The sequence below is a fragment of the Myotis myotis genome, unplaced genomic scaffold, assembly GCF_014108235.1.
Source record: "Myotis myotis isolate mMyoMyo1 unplaced genomic scaffold, mMyoMyo1.p scaffold_m19_p_12, whole genome shotgun sequence".
Taxonomy (NCBI): domain Eukaryota; kingdom Metazoa; phylum Chordata; class Mammalia; order Chiroptera; family Vespertilionidae; genus Myotis; species Myotis myotis.
Window position 1 is genome coordinate 12,460,881 of NW_023416316.1, and position 19,765 is coordinate 12,480,645.

At 46.9% G+C, this 19,765-nt stretch overlaps 1 protein-coding gene across 1 annotated transcript in view; it reads right to left on the minus strand.

Annotated features, from left to right (window-relative positions):
- The window catches only part of BRINP1 (BMP/retinoic acid inducible neural specific 1), a 147,387-nt gene that overhangs the window by 89,489 nt on the left and 38,133 nt on the right, over positions 1–19,765 (minus strand). Inside the window, exon 2 of the mRNA XM_036329830.1 lies at positions 13,393–13,660. Within this exon, the coding sequence (XP_036185723.1) occupies positions 13,393–13,610 (218 nt within the window). The 5' untranslated portion in view covers positions 13,611–13,660. The remainder of the gene's footprint in view (positions 1–13,392; positions 13,661–19,765) is intronic.

Below are 19,765 nucleotides of genomic sequence, written 5' to 3' on the forward strand. Positions count from 1 at the left end.
CTCTCTCTTTGGAGGGTCAGAACCATTTATAAAACAACTGCCTACCAAGTCTTTATTTGGATGTTCCAGGTAGTTTAAACTCAACATTTCCAAAGATGACTCATCTTCAAACATTCACAACCCCCGAAAGTCTCTGTTTGCCTCCCAGGGCTCCTAGCTTGATGGAATATACCACCACCCACCTGGCTGACCAAGTTAAAGAAATGTCCCCCTCTTCTCCCTATGTGACCAAATGCAAGGATTTGTCACTTAAGGTGCAATCTTGTCAAGTCCCCCATTTTCCGAATCTTCCCTCCCTTTCCACCTTCAGGCTCAAATACGGAGTCTTCCTTCTCCTTAAAGTATCTCCAGCTATAATTTCATTTATGTAACAATTTTGAAATGATGACATTATAGACATGGGGAACAAATTAGTGGCTGTCAGGATTGGGGATGGTAGGGGAGAATGGAGGGGTGTCACCATAGAGGGACAGCAGAAAGGAGATCTCTGTGGTGATGGAACCATCTGTATCTTTACTGGGGTGGTGATTACATGGATCTACATGTGGTAAGTGCCACAGAACCATGCACACACATTGCACCCATGTCAATCTTCTGGTTTTGCTACTGTGCTACAGTTATGTGACCTGTAACCCTTGGGATAAACTGGGTGAAGGGTAAATAGGACCTCTCTGTACTATGTTTGCAACTTCTTGCCAATCTACAACTATTTCAAAATAAAACATTTAAAAATATTTATTTATTTTTAGAGAGAGAGAAGAAACATCAACGTGAGAGTGAAACATCTATCAGCTGCCTCCTACACGCCCCCTCTTGGGGATAGAATTCACAACCAGGGCATGTGCCCAGACCTGGAATCAAATCGGCAACCCTTCGGTGCATGGGACAATGCCCAACCAACTGAGCCACACCGGCCAGGGCTCAAAATAAAAAATTAAAAAAAAAATCTCAAATCCCCATGGAAGCCACTTTAGTCTAAGACACTCCTCCCCCTTGCCTGGGTCACTGCCGTAGCCCTCTATTTCCTGCCACACAATTTGCACCCTCGCCCAACTTCCCCCCATCAGTCCCCTTCTCTCCTGTGTAACAGGAGTGATCTTCCCAAGAGGACAACCTGAATCTGCTCTGTCTATGGGCAAAAGCCTCCAGCGAGCTCCCTATTGTCCTTGGGCCCTGGTTCCCACATTGTGTGCTGACACCATAGCACATGACAGGGCACAGAGGACCATTGTAATGCTCAAGGGAAATGAGCTATACTTGACATTTATTGGGCATCCCCAAACCTACTAACTTGAGGTCTTTCACACTTTCAATATTAAAACACTCTGGAATCTTTCCATGATGGCGTATTTTTCTGAAGCTGGGTTTCAGATAGTTAGTTGGTACAATTACCAAGTACTTCAGAAAAATTAACGAGGGACAGGAAATGAGGGTGGCAGTATCCAACTGCACGATTTGAGAAGTAGTAACTGTGGTTATTTGTGGATAAAATAAAAACATTGTTTTTCTCTAGATTTGCATGTATTACTTGTCAAATGGCCACTAAACTTACTGGGACATAAACACTTCATTAAGTTGTTTGGACCTAACTACTTAATAAGCAGAATTATTAGTATTTCTCTGGCCTAGGGGACCCATAACAAAATCACTGAGACATTAAGAGGGCATCCTGAAATGAGCAAGTGTGGGAGCCACCATCTGAGGATAAAGCTCAAAGTCTTTTATACAACAGACATCGGGCTCCATCCCAGCCTAACTCCCTGACTTCTCTGGCCAGCAGCGATCATTTTCTCTGCCTATCACTCACGTCTGTCCCTTTCTGAAACACCACATGAGAACACACACACACACACACACACACACCCCAATACCTTCCTTCACCTAACTCCTACTATTCAGATATCAACTTTAAAACAAATCAAACAGCCCTAGCTGGTTTGGCTCAGTGGATAGAGTGTCAGCCTGCAGACTGGAGGGTCCTGGGATTGTTGCCGGGCAAAAGCGCGTGCCTGGGTTGGGGGCTCGATCCCCAGTAGGGGGCATGTGGGAGGCAGCCAAGCAATGATTCTCTGTCATCATTGATGTTTCTCTCTCTCCCTTTTTTTCTCTCTGAAATCAATAAAAATATATTTAAAAAAATAAAAACAAATCTTCTTCTTGAAGGCCTTCCTTAATCTTGCAGGGCCCACTCCAGTGCCCTTCTCTGTGCTATGACCAGCCCTTCTCATGCGGGACAGCAATCCACTGCTCATGGCCACCCCTTCCTGGCTCCTTATGGTCCTCCTTGAGGGCACAGCTCAGTAATGCCTTCGTGTCATCAGAGGCTAATGTAGTCCCTGCACGTGGTAGGGACTCAACACATACTTGCTGAATCCATGCACAGACCATCCCCAACCATTTAGCAGTGCCCAGACATCCCTATCCTTTGCATTCACCCCCTTCCTTCTCACACAAACCGCACTCCCCCGTCACTGCGCTATCACCCGGGTGTCACGCCACAGTCACAGAGAGGCTGTCGCAAGTGCTCAGGATGAAGGCTGCACCTTGCTGCCTGCTCTGAACAACACGCCTGTGATTTGAGCAGAAGCAGAGTTCCCCCGCCGCCCACACACCCCATCCTGCAATGCGGGTGATTGCTGCGAAGGTGCCTGGTGAAGAGCCATCCCTGAGGGACAGTGTCTCCTGAGCATCAGACATCAAAGACACCCTGGCGGGCTCCAGGCAGCAGGAACTGGAGATGAGATGTCGCAGACTGCTCCCCTCACCTGGGCTGATTAATAAATGAGACGCTTGCAAATCATGGACGTGTGCTGTTTACATGAGTCAACCCAAGCTGCCAGCTTAAGGACACAGTGCCAGTGTGGAGGCCTCTGGATTCCTGCTCCATGTGCCCCAGGGTATCAGAACCCTTCCTTTCTCTGCTCCCCTTTCTCCATCTTCCTCCCAACAATAGTCTAAGAAGGGAGCAACACTGGCTCCACAGGGCACCGAAGCTACAGAGCACACAAGCTTCCCGCCTGTTGGAGTCTCCTAAGCATTTGCAGTCTTGTGGCTGAATGTCCAGGGGGGGTCGTGCTGCAGACAGCGGTCCTCCAGCCCTTTCTCCGTGCCGAATGCCTTCACAGGCTGTCTGCTTAGATCTTCACAACTATCTTGGAATGTCTCCCCATTTTGCAGATGAAGAAACTGAGGCTCAAAAAGTGTAAGCAGCATGCCTAGGATCGCATGAGTGGGAAGTGGCAGAGCCGGGACTCAAACCAAGGTCGGCCTGAGCCTAAAGAACGGCTCTTCATCACTAAGCTACAGCGACTGTTTCAGGGTTCACACAAGCTTAGCTGCTAACTTGCGGCTGTAACTTTCCATCAAGGTTTGCAGGGGCAAGTCAGGGGTAGGTAAAGAGTGGAATCCAAGGCCTTCCTCCAAGCCAGTCTGGGAATCCACTGCTAATGAGACCCAGTAATTCTTATGCCCAAAAAGAAGGCCTTGAGAGAGAAAGAAATTGCCTAGAGACAGAAGCTTGGGCATTCTGGCTCCTTTCATGAGAGATACAAAAGTATCCAGCCGAGGTAGAACGCTACATAAAATAAGGCAACCAGCCACGGGGTGCCCAGGATGGAACTGGGGCAGGTAAGCCTGGATGCGGCTGAGGAAGCGAGCTGCCTGACAGGCAGACCAAGCAGCTCTGCTGGTGGCCCTGAGTGGTGCCTGGGAGTTAATGAACTCCATCTTTGCAGTTGCAGCACTCCCTTTCTCTCCCTTAAATCACTGCCACGGGCTTCTAACCCCTCTCTGACTCCCACCCATGCATTTCTCAGGCTGCAGCCAGAGTGGTGTCTCTAAATGCCTGTCAGACCATACCTGTCTCACGTTTCAGACCCTTGGTTGATTTCCATTGCCCAAGTGAGAGAAGACTCAGGCTCTAACCTGCTTACCCTGGCCCATGGCACACTCTTCTAGCCAAACATGGGACAGTTTTCCTCTGAGCCAAAACGTGACCACAGTGGCTGGCATGACTCAGTGATTGAGTGTTGACTTTATGAATCAGGAGGTCACGGTTCAATTCCTGGTCAGGGCACATGCCCGGGTTGCAGGCTAGATCCCTGATTGGGGGTGGGGGGTGGGGGGAGGAAGTGTAGGAGGCTGCCAATCAATGATTGTCTCTCATCATTGATGTTTATATCTCTCTCTCCCTTCTTCTCTGAAATCAATTAAAAAAAAATTGTTTTTAAAAAAAGAGAAAAATGTGACCGCAACATAGATACAGTGTTTTTCAAATGGTATGGCCCAGCCCATTAGTGGAGGCTGAAGTCTATTTGGTTAGTGCACACCTGCATTTTTTAAAATAAATGAATCAGAAAGGAATAGATTAGGTTAGAATGGAATAGAATATGAAATATTGAGATTCATCACAGGTAGTAAGTTATGATTTTTTTCATGAATTTTCATTTCATATATCTCTAGGTATATTGAGTGCCAATGTTAAAATGCATTTTTTGTTGTTGCATGAGTTAGGGTCAAGAAATGGAAAAGCAAAACAAACAAAAACACTGCTCTAAATAGCTACGTGGTAATACTCTGACAATGAACCAGTTTGAAGGTTGGTTACAATCAATTTGCCATCCCACATTCTCCTGCCCCCTTGCCTTTGCAGGTGCTGCCCCACCTGCCAGGATTGCTTTTCTCCCTACAGCCTTCCTAGGAAATGGAATCCTCCCTGAAGCCTGGGTTCAACACTCTCTCCTCCAGGATGCCTTCCTAGCTTTGCCTTTCCTCCCAGCCTTCCCTGCCTGCAGATTCCATTGCTGGAGGAAATGCCCTCCCCCGACCCAAACACAGCATCCAGGGCACCGCCCAGCCAGGCAGCTCAGCAGGAGGCACTGTGCTTAGTTGTGTTTCAGGCAGTTTTCCTCAAGAAAACTACCCAGAGTCCCTGGAGGGCAGGGGTCAAGGTTTTCCTCTTCCTTTCCCCGGGAAACAGGGCAGAGTCTGGGTAGTAGGAGTCTGCAGCTCAGCAAACGTTTTTCCAGTGAATGAGAATGTAATAGGTACTCAGATCCTGGATCCAGTCCCTCTTTTCTTTAACCGAGATTTGCAACATAGTGTCCTAAGCCCCAAAGGTTCGTCTCCATCCTCCTCCTAATTTCCCAGGTCACATGGCGGCCGTATTTGGGGTCAGTCAGTCAGTCCATGTGAGGGCGACGTGCAAGCTGGTCTATTTTCAGACGCTCTCCTGACTAAAGCTGGACAACCGCAACCCAGCATGTGCTCTGACCAGGACCCGAACCAGTGACCTCTTGGCTAGTGGGTCAACATTCAACCACTGAGCCCCAGAGGCCTGGCCCCAGCTGGTTTTTTAGCATGACTCAGGCAATGCATATCTGAAACATCCTACGAAGTCTGAACTTATTTCCTATGGAATTTGCAGTCAAAGGGGAAACCCACCAGCCCTCCCAGATCTCTGGGAGGAAGGGCAACTTTTATCTGGGGTGGAAAACCACCTTCCCTTAAATGCTCCCTCTCTGCAGAACGCCTTCCCCTTCGGTCCTGCAGCCAGACTCCCTGGGAACCCGGCCGTACGCTGGTGCCTGTATTTCAACCCTTCCAACTCAAACTCATGACCAGAATCAAAGACCATTTATTCTAATATCCTTCCCACCACCCTGTTTTCCTTTTTGTCCCAAAACACTTGCCCTGGAGAAAGGTTTCTCAACCTCTACATGACTGCCACCGAGAGCCAGAGTGTTGGCTGCAGGGGGCTGGCACGCACTGCAGGGTGGCTCGCAGTGTCCCTGGTCCCTGGCCTCAGCCCCCTAGACGCCACCACCCAAACTGTCCGCGGACATTTCCAAATACCCCCTCTCCCCCAGGAAGAGAAATGACCCCTGACTGACAAGCATTGCCCTAGGTCAGAGGTTCTCCTGTCTGTCCTAGACCCATGACATCCAAACACATGACAAAGGACCCAGGCACTGGTGTTTTCTCAGACCTTGGCAGGTGATTCTAATGTGGAGGCACTTCTTTGCTTCCCTTACTCCTCAATCGTGGCCTCTGCTGAAGTTCCTATCCCTGCACCACAGGGTGGAATGCCAAACTTAGAAATAAGAGTGCAAAAACTGAGGCAATGAAAGGGGAGAGGAAGAAAAGATAAGGCGATTACGGTGAGAGGAAAATTGAAGCTACTGATTCCATTCCTTCTCATTATAAACCAGGAGGTAGATTGAGTCCAAAGTGCTCAAAAGAAAAGCTCAGCAGGGAGGGTGGCCTCCTAGGCCAGGTGCCAGCTTCCCAAGCTGCAGAGATGGCCCTTTAAGAGCGCTTTGACATGGGCTGGCATCCAAAGAGACTGCATTCGAGCTGCCAATGCCAGGGAGTGCCAGTGACTCCTCAAACCTGCTCTCCAAACTCCAATCATTCCCAGAAAAAGAGGTGGTTGTTCAGTCAAAGAGGTCTAGTCAAAAATTATTAAACTAGAGGCCCGATGCAAGAAATTCGTGCAAGGGGCTTGGCCCTCACAGCCCCAGCTGCCTCAGACCTCACAGTCCTGGCTTCCTACGGAAGGTTGTCTGGATGGTCATTCTGCTGTTCGGCCATTCGATTTGCATATTATGCTTTTATTATTATAGATATTCTAGGAGTGAGCCGTTTCCCCAACGAATAGATTTATGTCACTTGGGAGGCAACAGAGCATAGTTAACCATGCAGACTCTGGAATCTGCTTGCCTGTGAATTAGCCCTTTCCTGGGACAAGCTATGCAAATGGAGATGACAACAATACCTAAGGCACAGGATTATCGTGAGGATCAATCAATTGGAATAATTTTTATAGACTGTGTCCATGCTAAGCACTTGGGAGGCTTTCCATTTAGCAACCAACTTATCATTATCATTACTGTTATTATTTATTTGACTATTGGATCATTTTCCCCCCAGAAAACATCTTTTAAAATCACATTAGAGATCCATATAACGTGCTTTAAGAAGTGCTCACTTAGACTAGTTTTAGCCTCGTGAATAGAAATACAACCTTTGCACCATGTGATACTTAGATTCCATCTGGAATCCACAGGTTGGTGGTTTCCTTTCAAGTTCAACCACAAGCATCCTGAGGGGTGCTAGGATGGACTTCTCTCTCGCCACCACCTGTCTGTTAGCCCCTCGAAGGCAGAGACCTGTCTACCCTGTGATCATCATCTCCCCTACGCACAGCATCTAGCCTGCATGCTTGAATGATCTCTGGGTAAGGACCACATCTCATGTATCACAATAGAACCATCCACCCAGCCCCAGCCCCATTCATTTAGTAGCTTCACCACAAAACCTACTGAGATATTTTTTGTGAAACACATAAAGGCACCATCAGGAGAGCCGACTAAAATGGAGACTTATGCAACTCTGAAACACGTGCAAGAAAGTTAGGCGATCAGACTTGGTGTACCAAGATTTGGTTTATACTCAAGTTTTAGGTACTTATTTAAGGCTCAAAGAAGGGTGCACCCTAAGACACAAACCATGCTCTGCAACCCACATGGAAAACCACTCGATACAAAACCACCTCTATGGCACAGTGACTGCCATTATCAAGCCCTCCCCTCTGCCCTGGCTCTCCAGAACCAAAGCCTCCAGAGGGTACCACAATACCCCCAGGAAACCCACCTCTGAAATAATTGCTAAATCTACAGCAACTAATGATCTCAAAGTCAGGGTAAATAATCAAACCAATAAAACACAACAAGGCAGTGGGAACACAAGAAACACCTTTGGACCAAGCTGACTTTTACATTCACCTGCGTAAGAAAGAAATAATTTCTAGCAATGAATGCAATCAGTGCTCCCACGTGGAGGAAAGAACTTGTATTTATGCAGCTCCTGCAAAATTCCAAGCTCAGTATGCTTGGTAGCTAAGGTATTTCTCACCACAAACACACATTTAACAGTGTCTTCATTTTACAGATGAGAAAACTGAGTCTCCGAGGAGTTGCTTATGGCATCGTTTTTTCCTCTACCCTCCACTGTGGGTTTGTGTGTGTGTGTCTGTGTGTGTGTGTGTGAGTGTGTGTGTGTGCGCCTGTGTGTGTGCTTTCGTGTTTTCTATTGCTCAACTCTTTACCTTCAATCATAGCACAGCTTACAACGTATGATTTGTGTTCTAAAGCAATGGATGTATGAATGACTGAATGGTGAGTGAATGAATTTGCCCCGGTTGACAAAGCCAGAAAGCAGCTCCAAACTAAACAAAACCGGAGTCTCCAGACCCCAAGTCCAGGGTCTTCTCTGCTACCCCATGTTCTGTTTTCAATTGGCAATATTTCACAGAATCATAGAAGTTCAGACCTGGACCTGGAAACCCCCTTAACTAACAATCCCATTGTAGAGATGAGGAAACAGAGGCACAAAAAAGTTCCATTACTTGGCTGAAATCATACATCAGGGAGGTGAGTGACCAGGGCCAGTGCCGGGTTCCCTGAGCCCACATCAGTGTTACTGCCACTGCACCCTGGCAGAAGCCAGCAGAAAATGCGCCCAGCCTCTGTGTGCCAGCGCAGGCTTGTGCATGACAGAGCGTGTGCCTCGTGCACCCAAATCACTGCTTGTGCACACATGACTGCTCAGTTTGTGAAGCGACACGAGAGAGGGCTTCTGCTGAGATTTAATCTGCAAGGTTCTCAGCGTTGCCAGTGGCACTGTTCCTCCACCAGGACTCTCTGAGCTGAAATCGGCCTCTGTGTGCAGATATATGAGGAGGGAGATGGCCTTAACCCTCTTAAATGAGGAGGGGAGACTTCAGTGTCTTTCGGAAGCTTCTAGATCACTCAGAGCTCTAGCCTGGACTCAGGGCGGGGGAAACTGGCCAGACCTTGAGGTCTAGAGCATTTCCATGGGGCTTGCTCTGGAGCATGTGACAACATGGCACATTCTGGTAGGAAAGCCTGTCTTTCCTGATGCGGATGCCCAGTTTCTAATGTGCTACATGCATGTTAGCACACGGGAAGCAGGGGAAGTCACCGGGGGCCATGCTTTAGTGTTTCAACAAAGCGGCATGCCATGGGGGGGAAGTGGTGGCTGACAGCCACCCGATGAGCATGAGCATGCACTAGTTGGCTTTTGCTCTGGTCTGAACCCGGTCTGCAGAGGCACATAGGTCTCTGGGTCCCTATCTGCATGTCCATGTGCGGATTATGACAGAAGCCCCACCAAATCTCTGCACATAACAGGTTCCAGATCAATGTGGATGGTATTACTGTTGTCCCAGCTATGCCTACCCTGCTCTTTCTTCTTTGTAGCACATGTGTGTGCGTGTGTGTGTGTGTGTGTGTTTAATTAATGTTAGTTTCTCCTCTGAGCAGGGACCATGTTTGTTTCACTCATCATTGTATCTGCCCCAAAACAGCACTGGGCCTGTCGTTGGTGCTTAGTAATTATTTGAGGATTAAATAAAGGAAGGAAGAAATAACTAGATGACCAGGGGCCCGACTTCTGGGGTGAACTCCATCATTTAATTAACCATGTGACCTTGGCAAAAGCTTATACTTGATTTTAGAGCTAGGAAGGAGCTTAGAAATCAGCATGTTGGGGGGTTGCACACTTTGTTTTAGCGGCGGAATCCGAAGGAAAGCATGCGTACAGCCTGCACACAGAAGCAGAAGCAGCAAACCTCTCACAGAGGGGCTGGGGAAGGCCTGGGAGCCTGCCTGCCGGCCTCCTGCCCTTTGTCTGTCTTCTCACACTACACTGGCTCCTATGACTTTTAAAAAAATGTTTTTATTGATTTTGGAGAGGAAGGAAGAGGAAGAGAGACCTAACATCAAAGATGAGAGAGAATCACTGATCGGCGACCACCCGCACGCCTCACACCGGGGACCGAGCCACAACCACAGGCATGTGCCCGGACCAGGAATCGAACCTCCTGGTTCATAGGTTGATGCTCAGCCACTGAGCCACGCCAGCCAGGCTCCTCTGACCTCTTTATTAACCCTCAGGATTTCAAAGGGCATTGGTGGAAAACACTGACCTACATCACACCGATCCTTTAATGGGTAAGAACAGGGGGATCCCGGAACGGAGGGAACTTGCTTGATGTCACTAGCCCAGTGTCTGCAGAGTGGGAATGAGTACCCAGAGGTCCTGACCCCCAACCTCATTAGCAACCGTTCACTTCTCAGCATCTCTAAAACTACCGCCAAAATGTTGACAAAATGATTGTGAGAAAAAATGTCTGGAACAGGAGTGGGTGACAGAAGGGCTGTGTTTGATCCCCAGTTCCACCTGTCACCAGATAGATGGGCTACAGCAGCAATTTTCCACAGGTGTGCCACGGCACCCTGGTGTGCCACAAGAATTTGTAAAACATGCGATACCTGACTATTTAGCCAGAGGCCCTGACCACTTTTCCCTTAGATTGTCAAATAAAAAAATGAGAGCATCCAGCACAACAGCTGTCTAATGAGAATGAGTCAAAATCATACTTTTTTTGTCAGATCAGCAAAAAAAAAAAAAAAATTACATTTTTTGGTGTGCCGCACAATTTTCGTAATTAGTTTATGTGTGCCATGGGATGAAAAAGGTTGAAAATCGCTGGGCTAGAGCAATGCGTTCTGCTTCCCCAGGTCCTGGGTTTCCTATGTGTAAAATGCCAAGACACTGCTCATCTCACAGAAGATGGTGTGAGAACTGATTGACCTCCCAGTAAAAGGTTGCTGCTATTGAACATTTGGGAGCTGTGGTTCTACTGAGGATGCTGGTTTAAGTCCAGGTTATTTCAACAGCAATCACAAACACAGATTCATCACCTCAATAGCCTGATAGCTCCCTTGTGACCATCACCTGTCAATCATGACCAACTTGTCCCTACTGGCTAGCACAGGGCCAGGCACACCATAGTTGCTAAGAAATATCTGTAAACAATGAATGGATGCCTTCAGTTCTAGCATATTTATTCATATAGATGAACCTATCCTCGGATTTTGTTTCCAGTTCAGGCCCCAACTTTTCTCAGCTACATAATTTTATTCAAGTCAATCACCTCCTGATCTTTAAAATGGAAATCTGAGCCCCAGTTATCCCAACTCTAAACTGTCCTCAGGAGGCTCACATGGCAGAGAAAGACACAGATAAAATCAAGGCGTCAATATTATCTGACAAATCACAAATAACTGGGGCTTTACTACTTCTTCTCTTCCAACATTTCAAGCCAATGTCTTTCCCAATACCAGGGATTTCAGATATTGAAGCATTTGGTTGAGTAATCAATGAACACCCTTATTTAGTTTATGCATATTCACTGAAAGCAATAGTTGTATTGTGTCAGAAACTATTTTAAGAATCTAAACTTGAAATTAAGTAGATAACTATTGTTCTGGGGTGATTTAGAAATAGTTCTCCTAAGGAATAGTTTATATTCAATAACTGTATTTTTTTTGAATCAGTAATTATTTTTTGAGGTTCTGATATTCTTTTCTTTTGAAAGAAGATGCACCACGTTTCTCATCCTTGTGTTCTTTTTCTTTTCATGCACATCCATTATTAATTTTCCTTTGTGACCCTGCTTTTCATCATGCCCAGAGTACCTCCCCCCAGTAATTCAGATTCTCTACAGCTCCTCAAGGCTCACAGAAAGTTCATCTGCGAACTTGTACGAATGGAACCAATGCAAGACCCCAGTCATTAATGGGCCAACTTTCAAACTAGAATTTGAATACTCAGCATAAAAGCAGAACTATTGGCAGCTGGTAGAAATTTCATGAATAACCCATTTTTAGCCTATAATGTCACAAAATGTGCAAAGGAGACAGGAGTATTTTCATATCAAGTATATAGAAGATATAAGACCTAAAGCCATGCTTTCCCAGCTGCAGGCCAAGATTACAGCCTTCGCTATGCTTCCTGGCTGTCTTATCCTAACTGGCCCAGAAATATTAGGGATTTGTCCTTCTTCCTTTATCTTTAAGATAAAAATCACACCTCTAGAGACTTTATGCATTCTCTAATTCACTTATGCCCATAACATTTATTATGTGCATATGATACAAGGCAGAACAAAAGTGACTCTGGGCATCTAGAAATGAAATTTTACATCCTATATAATAAAAACCTAATATGCAAATCGACTGAATGGTGGAATGACCAGTTGCTATGACACACACTGACCACCAGGGGGCAGATGCTCAATGCAGGAGCTGCCCCCTGGTGGTCAGTGTGCTCAGCCAGAGGTCGGGCTCACGGCTGGCGAGCTCAGCTGCAGTGGCAGGAGCCTCTGCCACCTCAGAGGCAGTGCTAAGAACCCCTAGGGCAGCAGTTCTCAACCTGTGGGTCACGGCCCCTTTGGCGGTCGAATGACCCTTTCACAGGGGTTGCCTAAGACCATCCTGCATATCAGATAGTTACATTACGATTCATAACAGTAGCAACATTACAGTTATGAAGTAGCAACGAAAATAATTTTATGGTTGGGTCATAACATGAGGAACTGTATTTAAAGGGCCAGAAGGTTGAGAACCACTGCCCTAGGGGGATCTGGGCCTAAGCCAGCAGGCAGACATCCCCTGAGGGGTCCCGGACTGTGAGAGGGCGCAGTCTTGGCTGAGGGAACGCTCCCCCACCCCCCAGTGCACAAATGTCATGCACCAGGCCTCTAGTATATATAGGCACCCTGCCCTCAAAGAGTTTCCAATTAGATAAGAAAGAAATATGCACTCTACTAGTAATTGCAAATGGTTTAAAACTCAAGAGGTATAAGTGTAGAAAAGTACAGAAATACCAAAGAGAGGGTGATCCAGTCGAATGAGGAGACTCTGAGATGGTTTTAAGCAAAAAAGAATTTGGGGTAAGTCCTTTTTGTATGAGTAGGATTCCAAGAGGCCAAGAACAGTTCAGATCTGCTCAAGAAAAGATGGTTCATCGAGTGTCCTCTCTTATGTCCAAATGTGTGCATGTGCTTGGGTAGGTTATTGGATGCATTGACAGCATATGCAAAACAACACTACCAACACCTGATGTGGTTGACTAAAAATATTTGACCATTTCCAATGTGACTTAATACAAGTTATTTCACCTCAAAGAAGCTCAGTCACCTCATCTATAAAGTAGAGAAAACAGACAGAACCTATCTCTGATGGTTTATAAGGTTTATACAAGATAGTATATATCATGCCCAGAGCACAGTACGTATTCAATAAATGTTAACTCTTTGTTATTCTCATTGTCATTGCTAATCTCTTGTGCAAAGTGAAAAATAAATACATAAATAAACAAATAAGTGAAGAAGTGGCTGACAGCCTGCTGAAGGGTTCCTTAGCCCAGACATTCCCCCTTACAGTAAGGCCCGTGCCAATGGCTGACCCCAGAAGCTTTCTATGAATGAAAGAAAGGCAAGGACCAGCTTAGCCCTGAGCTTACCTGTATATTTTATATCTGGTTGTAAATCCTTGACGGTGTCTTTCCACAAAGGATAGGTAGCTCCTGGAGTGATGGAAAGGCCCCCTGTCTGAAATGAGCCAATCAAATTCCTTGGAGACATGTTGGTCTGTCCCAGCTGGTTCCTGGTGGGAGGGCTGCACTGAGATACGGCCCCATATAAACAGGAAGTAGAGGAGCTCAACAAACCTCCAGTTCATGCTTTTCTGCCGGCCTTTTTCCTCTCATTCTTGCTCCATTCTGTGGAGTCCTGTGGAGAAAGGAGGAGAGAGGGAGGGAGAAAAGGTGGGAGAGACAGACGGGGAGGGGGGGAGAGAAGAAAGACAAAGGAGAAAATGGTATTAACACATTTTCTTAATACTATCCTGCATCAGTACAGTGCTTTAAGGTTTACAAACTTCAGTACAGTGTCTGGTTAAGAGCACAGCATCACGTTCCTGCTTGGCTGTTCACATGCTGTATGAACATGTAAATGCTTAACTTCTTAGCAATGCAGTTTCCTCATCTGCAGAACATAGGATGAGCTTAAGTGCTATATCTCAGCACTGGGTACATGGGAAACCTTCAAGGCTTACATGATGAAAGAATGTATGAAATGAGCGAATGCAGAGACCGAGTCTCAGGGGTGTGGAGACAGAACTCAAGGGTCTGGCCCACCCACTATCTTCACAAACAACCTGACTCTCAGGACAGGGACTCGGGAAATGAGAATTCCTTTCTCGCCTCCTCTCACACAGACACGTAGCTACTGAATGTGCACTTTGCACGACTACATGAATGCACACCATCTCGGACGGATTATGAGCATGGCTTTCTGGGTGGGATGCCTACAGGGGAAGCGTCTGTGGAGCTCGTAAGAGTCACTTCTACAGGGCTGAGTAGGGGGCCTCCCTCACCCCAAAGGAAATGTGACTGAGATTCACCTGCTGGTGATTCTGAGCCTCAAGGTTTCCAGATGCTCAGAAAGTAGGTAGGGCCTTAGCCCCCTCTTATTGGGGGGATGGTAGAGTAGCACCATGGCACCATGTTGGAGAAACGCTTACAAAAGGGGAGCTTAGAAGAGGCTCCTTGTGAGGGAGGAGAGAAGAGAAGAGCGGCTCCATGGCCACACCTTGCCTTTTGAAAATTTATAAATTTTGTTTTTATCATTTCATCAAAATTCTACTTGCTAGCCTATAATTGTGCTATCTATGTCCCCCACCCCACTATTCTAGAAGAGCTCATTTTAGTCCATATTGAAAGGTAGCTTTGAATCCAGGTCTCCTCAGTTATAAAAAGTATGACTTCAGGCAAGTCACTTAACCTCTCTGAGTCTCAGCTTCCCTGTCTGTAAAATGTGATTAACAACAGCACCTAATGCCAGGCTGGCGCGGCTCAGCGGTTGAGGGTGTGGCTCAGCAGTTGAGCGTGGACCTCTGAACCAGGAGGTCAGGGTTCAATTCCCAGTCGGGCACATGCCCGAGTTGCAGGCTTGACCCCCAATGTGGGGTGTGCAAGAGGCAGCTGATCAATGATTCTCCCTCATCATTGATGTTTCTGTCTCTCTCTCCCTCTCCCTTCCTCTCTGAAATCAATAAAAAATGTATGTTAAAAAAACACACAATAGCGCCTAGTGTTAAAATGCAATGACACAATTTATGTGAAGCATTCCATCCAGTGGCTGGCATGTAGCAAGTGTTCCGGGATGGTGAGGATAATGATAATGATGAATGTTGGCACTGATGGTGTCCACTCATTTCCTGCTGGGAGTGTCCTTGCTCAGACTGTCCCCCTGCCCAGCCAAGTCCTGTTCATCCTGTAGTAGCCAGCTGAGTCAGGTCCTCAAACGTCACTTCCTTTTTCTATTCATCTCCAGAAGTGTTAGTTGATCCTTCCTCCCCACTCTAGTTGCTCACTTTATATAACTGTATGTTAGTGCTTATTATCTTTCATTACACTTAACTGTTTGTGTCTGCCTTGCTCACTGGGCTGTAAGCATGTATCTGGCAAGAACCGTTAAAAGACTGTTTCTACTCAAGGCTAATGGTGTGACTTTGGACAGTTATGTCCTCTCTCTAGAGCTCAGATTTTTATTTTAAAATGTGGCAAGGACTCAAACATCTTGCCAAGTGTAAAATGATGTATAAACACGAATAGATATGATATCTTATTTGTCTACGCTTCCAACTGAAATGGGAAGAAAATCCAAGCTAGAAAAAAAAAAAAGAAAAGAAAAGATGGAGCTCGGCTGGTGTGGCTCAGTGGTTGAGCCTCAACCTATGAACCAGGAGGTCATGGTTCAATTCCCATTCAGGGCACATACCCAGCTTGCAGACTCAATCCCCAGTGTGGGGCGTACAGGAGGCAACCGATCAATGATTCTCTCTCATTACTGATGTTTCTCTCTTTCCCTCTCCCTTCCACTCTGAAATCAATAAAAATATTTTTTTAAAAGAAAATAAAAAGGAGATAGGAATTTCCTACTCAATTAGATGTTTCCCTCCATTGCCCAATTGCATCATGAGGAGCCACAGAAATCTGCTTGGCCCCGCGAGCCCCAGCTGTCAGCGGCCAGGAGAGAGAGGCACGTGAGCAGAGGAGTGGCTGTCAGGAGCTGTGGCCTGAAGTTTTGTTTAGAGCCTCAAACAAAGCCATGCGTGTTGAGTGCAGAACTGGAACAGCTGCAGCTGCCAAAACTGTCTGCCAGGCCCACCTGAGTGGCAAGCAGGGGGTGGAGGCGACTGCTCAGAGATCTCGGTGGGGAGCTACGACACACTGAAATCGCAGCGTGTCACCCATACAAGCCTTCCACATGGCTTCTGTTGTAAGTGGGTGTGGGTGGGAGCCTGTGAGGGAATGCTTGGCTGTTACACTGTTTGTAAGGAAACACGATTCAGAACACTGCAGCTTTCCAAAGTGAAAGGAAGCTATGCATGGAACAGCAGCGAGTGAGCCCTCAGCCCGCAGTCCTAGAATTAGCTGCAATTGGGAAGATCTAACCCAGTGCTTCCCAAGTGGTGGCCATTTTGTCTCCCAAGGGACAGCTTTGATTGTCATGACTGAGCGTTGCTACTCACATCGAGTGGGTAGAGGCTAGGATGCTGCTAAACATCCTACAAATGCACAGCTCCCCACAACAAAAAATACTGGGCTTGAATGGCAATGGTGCAAAAGGTAAAACCCTGCTCTAATCCAGCATTTTAATTTTTACAGATCGTGACCTCAGAGGCCAATTGTACTAGACGTCTACCTTTTAGCTCCTGGTTTTCATTTTGGCACGTTGCCTCGACAATGCAGTGGGTGTATGTAGCTGTGTGTGAACCTTTGTGGGGCCTATGATAAAATCTACACTAGAGCAAGTAGAGATGAGTGCTTTGTGGAAGGAGTCAGAATATATATCTCTAGTGACTTAGAAAAATCACAATAATCCACAGAACACCAAAAGTAAAAACAACAGTTTCTATACAGTGAATTTCATTAGATGCAGATATTTTAGTGGGCAAGAACAAGAGCCATTCATTCTAGTGGGTGCCAATAGATGTGTTACCTACATATTGTCATACTAGTATTACCAATAGACACTGTGACTCCCATTCTGCAAACAAGACCCTATTAGCACCCGCTGAACTAGAGATTTGAGATCATGTAAAGGTCATGTGACTATTTATTGGGCATCTACTGTGTGCTTAGATCTGTGTCTGCCCTCTTGGTAGTAAATAAAGCACTCAGTACAGAGTAGATCTTAACAAAGGTTTACTCCAGGAAGTGGCCACAGCTATCCCACTTTACAGATGAGCACCTTGGGACATAAAGCCATTGGAAAACTTTCCCAAGCCCACAACTCTGAAGTATTAGATTGAAGATTCTAACCCCTGCGTTTCTCATCACAAAGACTGTACAATTTCACCCTCATCCCGCCCCAGCTGAGGTCAGGATCTTCCCTCCACAGGTTCAATATATTGTGAGGAGTCACACTCATCTATGAAAAATTGGAATATGAAACATGCTGTCATAAATACTAGAGCAAAAGGAAAAAATCCAGTGGAGGAAGAGAGGCCAGAGATAATGCTTTCAACCAGGAGATCTGAAAAGGATCCTATAGAAGAGGTGGCATTCGAGCAGGGCCTTAAATAGCAGGTGAGGTTTTGTTAAGCAGAGATGAAGTGAAGGAAATTCCAGTAGGGCAAGTGGCATAAAACAAGTCTAGGAGTAGGAGAGGGTAGGACACAGGGTAGCAGAGGTTTTAGTGAGAATAAGGGCCCCTGAGGTATTTGACCACCCATATTTCTCTTTCCCTCTCTCATCAAGCAAGACCTGTGTATTTCAATTCAGTGCCAGATGCTAAGGACAAAGCATTGGGGATGTCCAATAAATTTATTCATTCATCCATTAACATATTTAACTGGTGAAAAAAAAGGACACATATGTAATACCCTTTGTAATACTTTAAGCAATCCTATCTAATAAAAGAGAAACATGGTAATTAGCATATGACTGCTACCCTTCCCATTGGCTAATCAGGGCGATATGCAAATTAACTGCCAGCCAAGATGGCGGCCGGCAGCCAGGCAGCTTGAAACTAACATGAGGCTTGCTTGCTTCAGTGACAGAGGAAACCAACATTCCCTGCCTGCCTTTCCGGCCTCTGAGCTTCAGTTTGAAAGATTGTAACAAATATAGAAGCTAAACAAAACCCCAGAAACCTGCTTTCAGCGAGCGGGGATCTCAGAGCTGGAGTTATACATTGTTTCGATTATAGAACCCAAACAAACCAGATACCTGCTTTCAGCAGCGGAGGCCTAAGAGCTGGAGCCTCAGAGCTAAAGCTGGCCCAGAATAAAAAGAAAAAGAAAAAAAGGAGCAGTTGGGAGCTTCCGTCATCCGCCAGCCTGAAAACAGCCCTCAGCCCCTCACCCAGACTGGCCAGACACCCCAGTGGGGACCCCCACCCTGAAGGGTGTGTGACCAGCTGCAAACAGCCATCATCCCCTCACCAGGCTGGCCAGGCACCCCAGTGGGGACCCCCACCCTGATCCAGGACACCCTTCAGGGCAAACCAGATGGCCCCCACACGTGCACCAGGCCTCTATCCTATATAGTAAAAGGGTAATATGCCTCCCAGCACCGGGATCAGCGGAACCACGAGGCCTCCCGGCACCGGGATCAGCGTGACAGGGGGCAGCACCCAAACCCCCTGATCGCCCTGCGGCTCTGTGTGTGACAGGGAGTGGGGCCACAACCTCCCTATCGGCCCTGCTCTGTTTGTGACAGGAGAAGGCGCCCCAACACTCTGATCAGCCCTGCTCTGTGCCTGATAGGGAGCTCCCCAACCCCCTGATTGCCCTGCAGCTCTGTGTGTGACAGGGTGCGGCGCCCCAACACCCTCCCCCCCCCCCCCACAGGCCCTGCTCTGTGTGTGACAGGGTAGAGCCATAACCTCCCCATCGGCTCTGCCCTGAGTGTGACAGTGGCGGCGCCCCACCCCATGATCGGCCCTGCTCTGTGGGTGATAGAGGGCGACGCTCCAACCGCCCCCCATGGGCCCTGCTCTGTGTGTGACAGGGGAGAGCCATAACCTCCCCATTGGCCCTGCCCTGAGTGTGACAGGGTGCGGCACTCCAACCCCCTGATCTGCCCTGCTGTGTGTGTGACAGGGAGCGGTGCCCCAACTCCCCTATCGTCCCTACTCTGTGAGTGACAGGGGGGAGCTCCCCAATCCCGATTGGCCCTGCTCTGTGCGTGACAGGGTACGGAGGGGCCCCCTCTTCCCCCCGAGTGCACAAATTTTTGTGCACCGGGCCTCTAGTAAAACAATAAAAAAAAGAGAGAGAGAGAGAAAAAGAAAAGAAATTTAAAAGAATGAAAAATAAAATAAAATAAAATAAAAACATATTTAGCTGGACATTATATAGTAAACAGAGCAACCTGGGTCCACTGGGAGTTTATTTTCTATTGGGTTGAGAGAAATAAACAAATGAGAAGTAACTGTATCTATGATGGGGAGAAGTGCTCCAAAGAAAATCAAAGAATCAAAGCAGATAAGAGGGGACTGAGAGTGAGGGTGCCACTTTACACACAAGGTGTTCAGGAAAAGCTGCTTAGATTAAGTGGTTTTTCAGCAGAGACCTAAAGGAAGTGAAGGCAAGTGGTGCAAATGCCTGCGGGGTAGGAGGGTGGGGAGAGGGAGAGGCGGGGATTTCAGTAGAAGGAACAGGGAGAGAGAGGGTTAGCACTGGTTTATTTCTAGATAGAGTCCATCTCCCACAAGGAGCTTACAGTTTAGTTGCCATGGAAATCAGTTTGAGGAAAGACCCACACATTAACTGAGCATTTACTATATACCATGAACCACACTAGTTGCTTTACACATGTGACC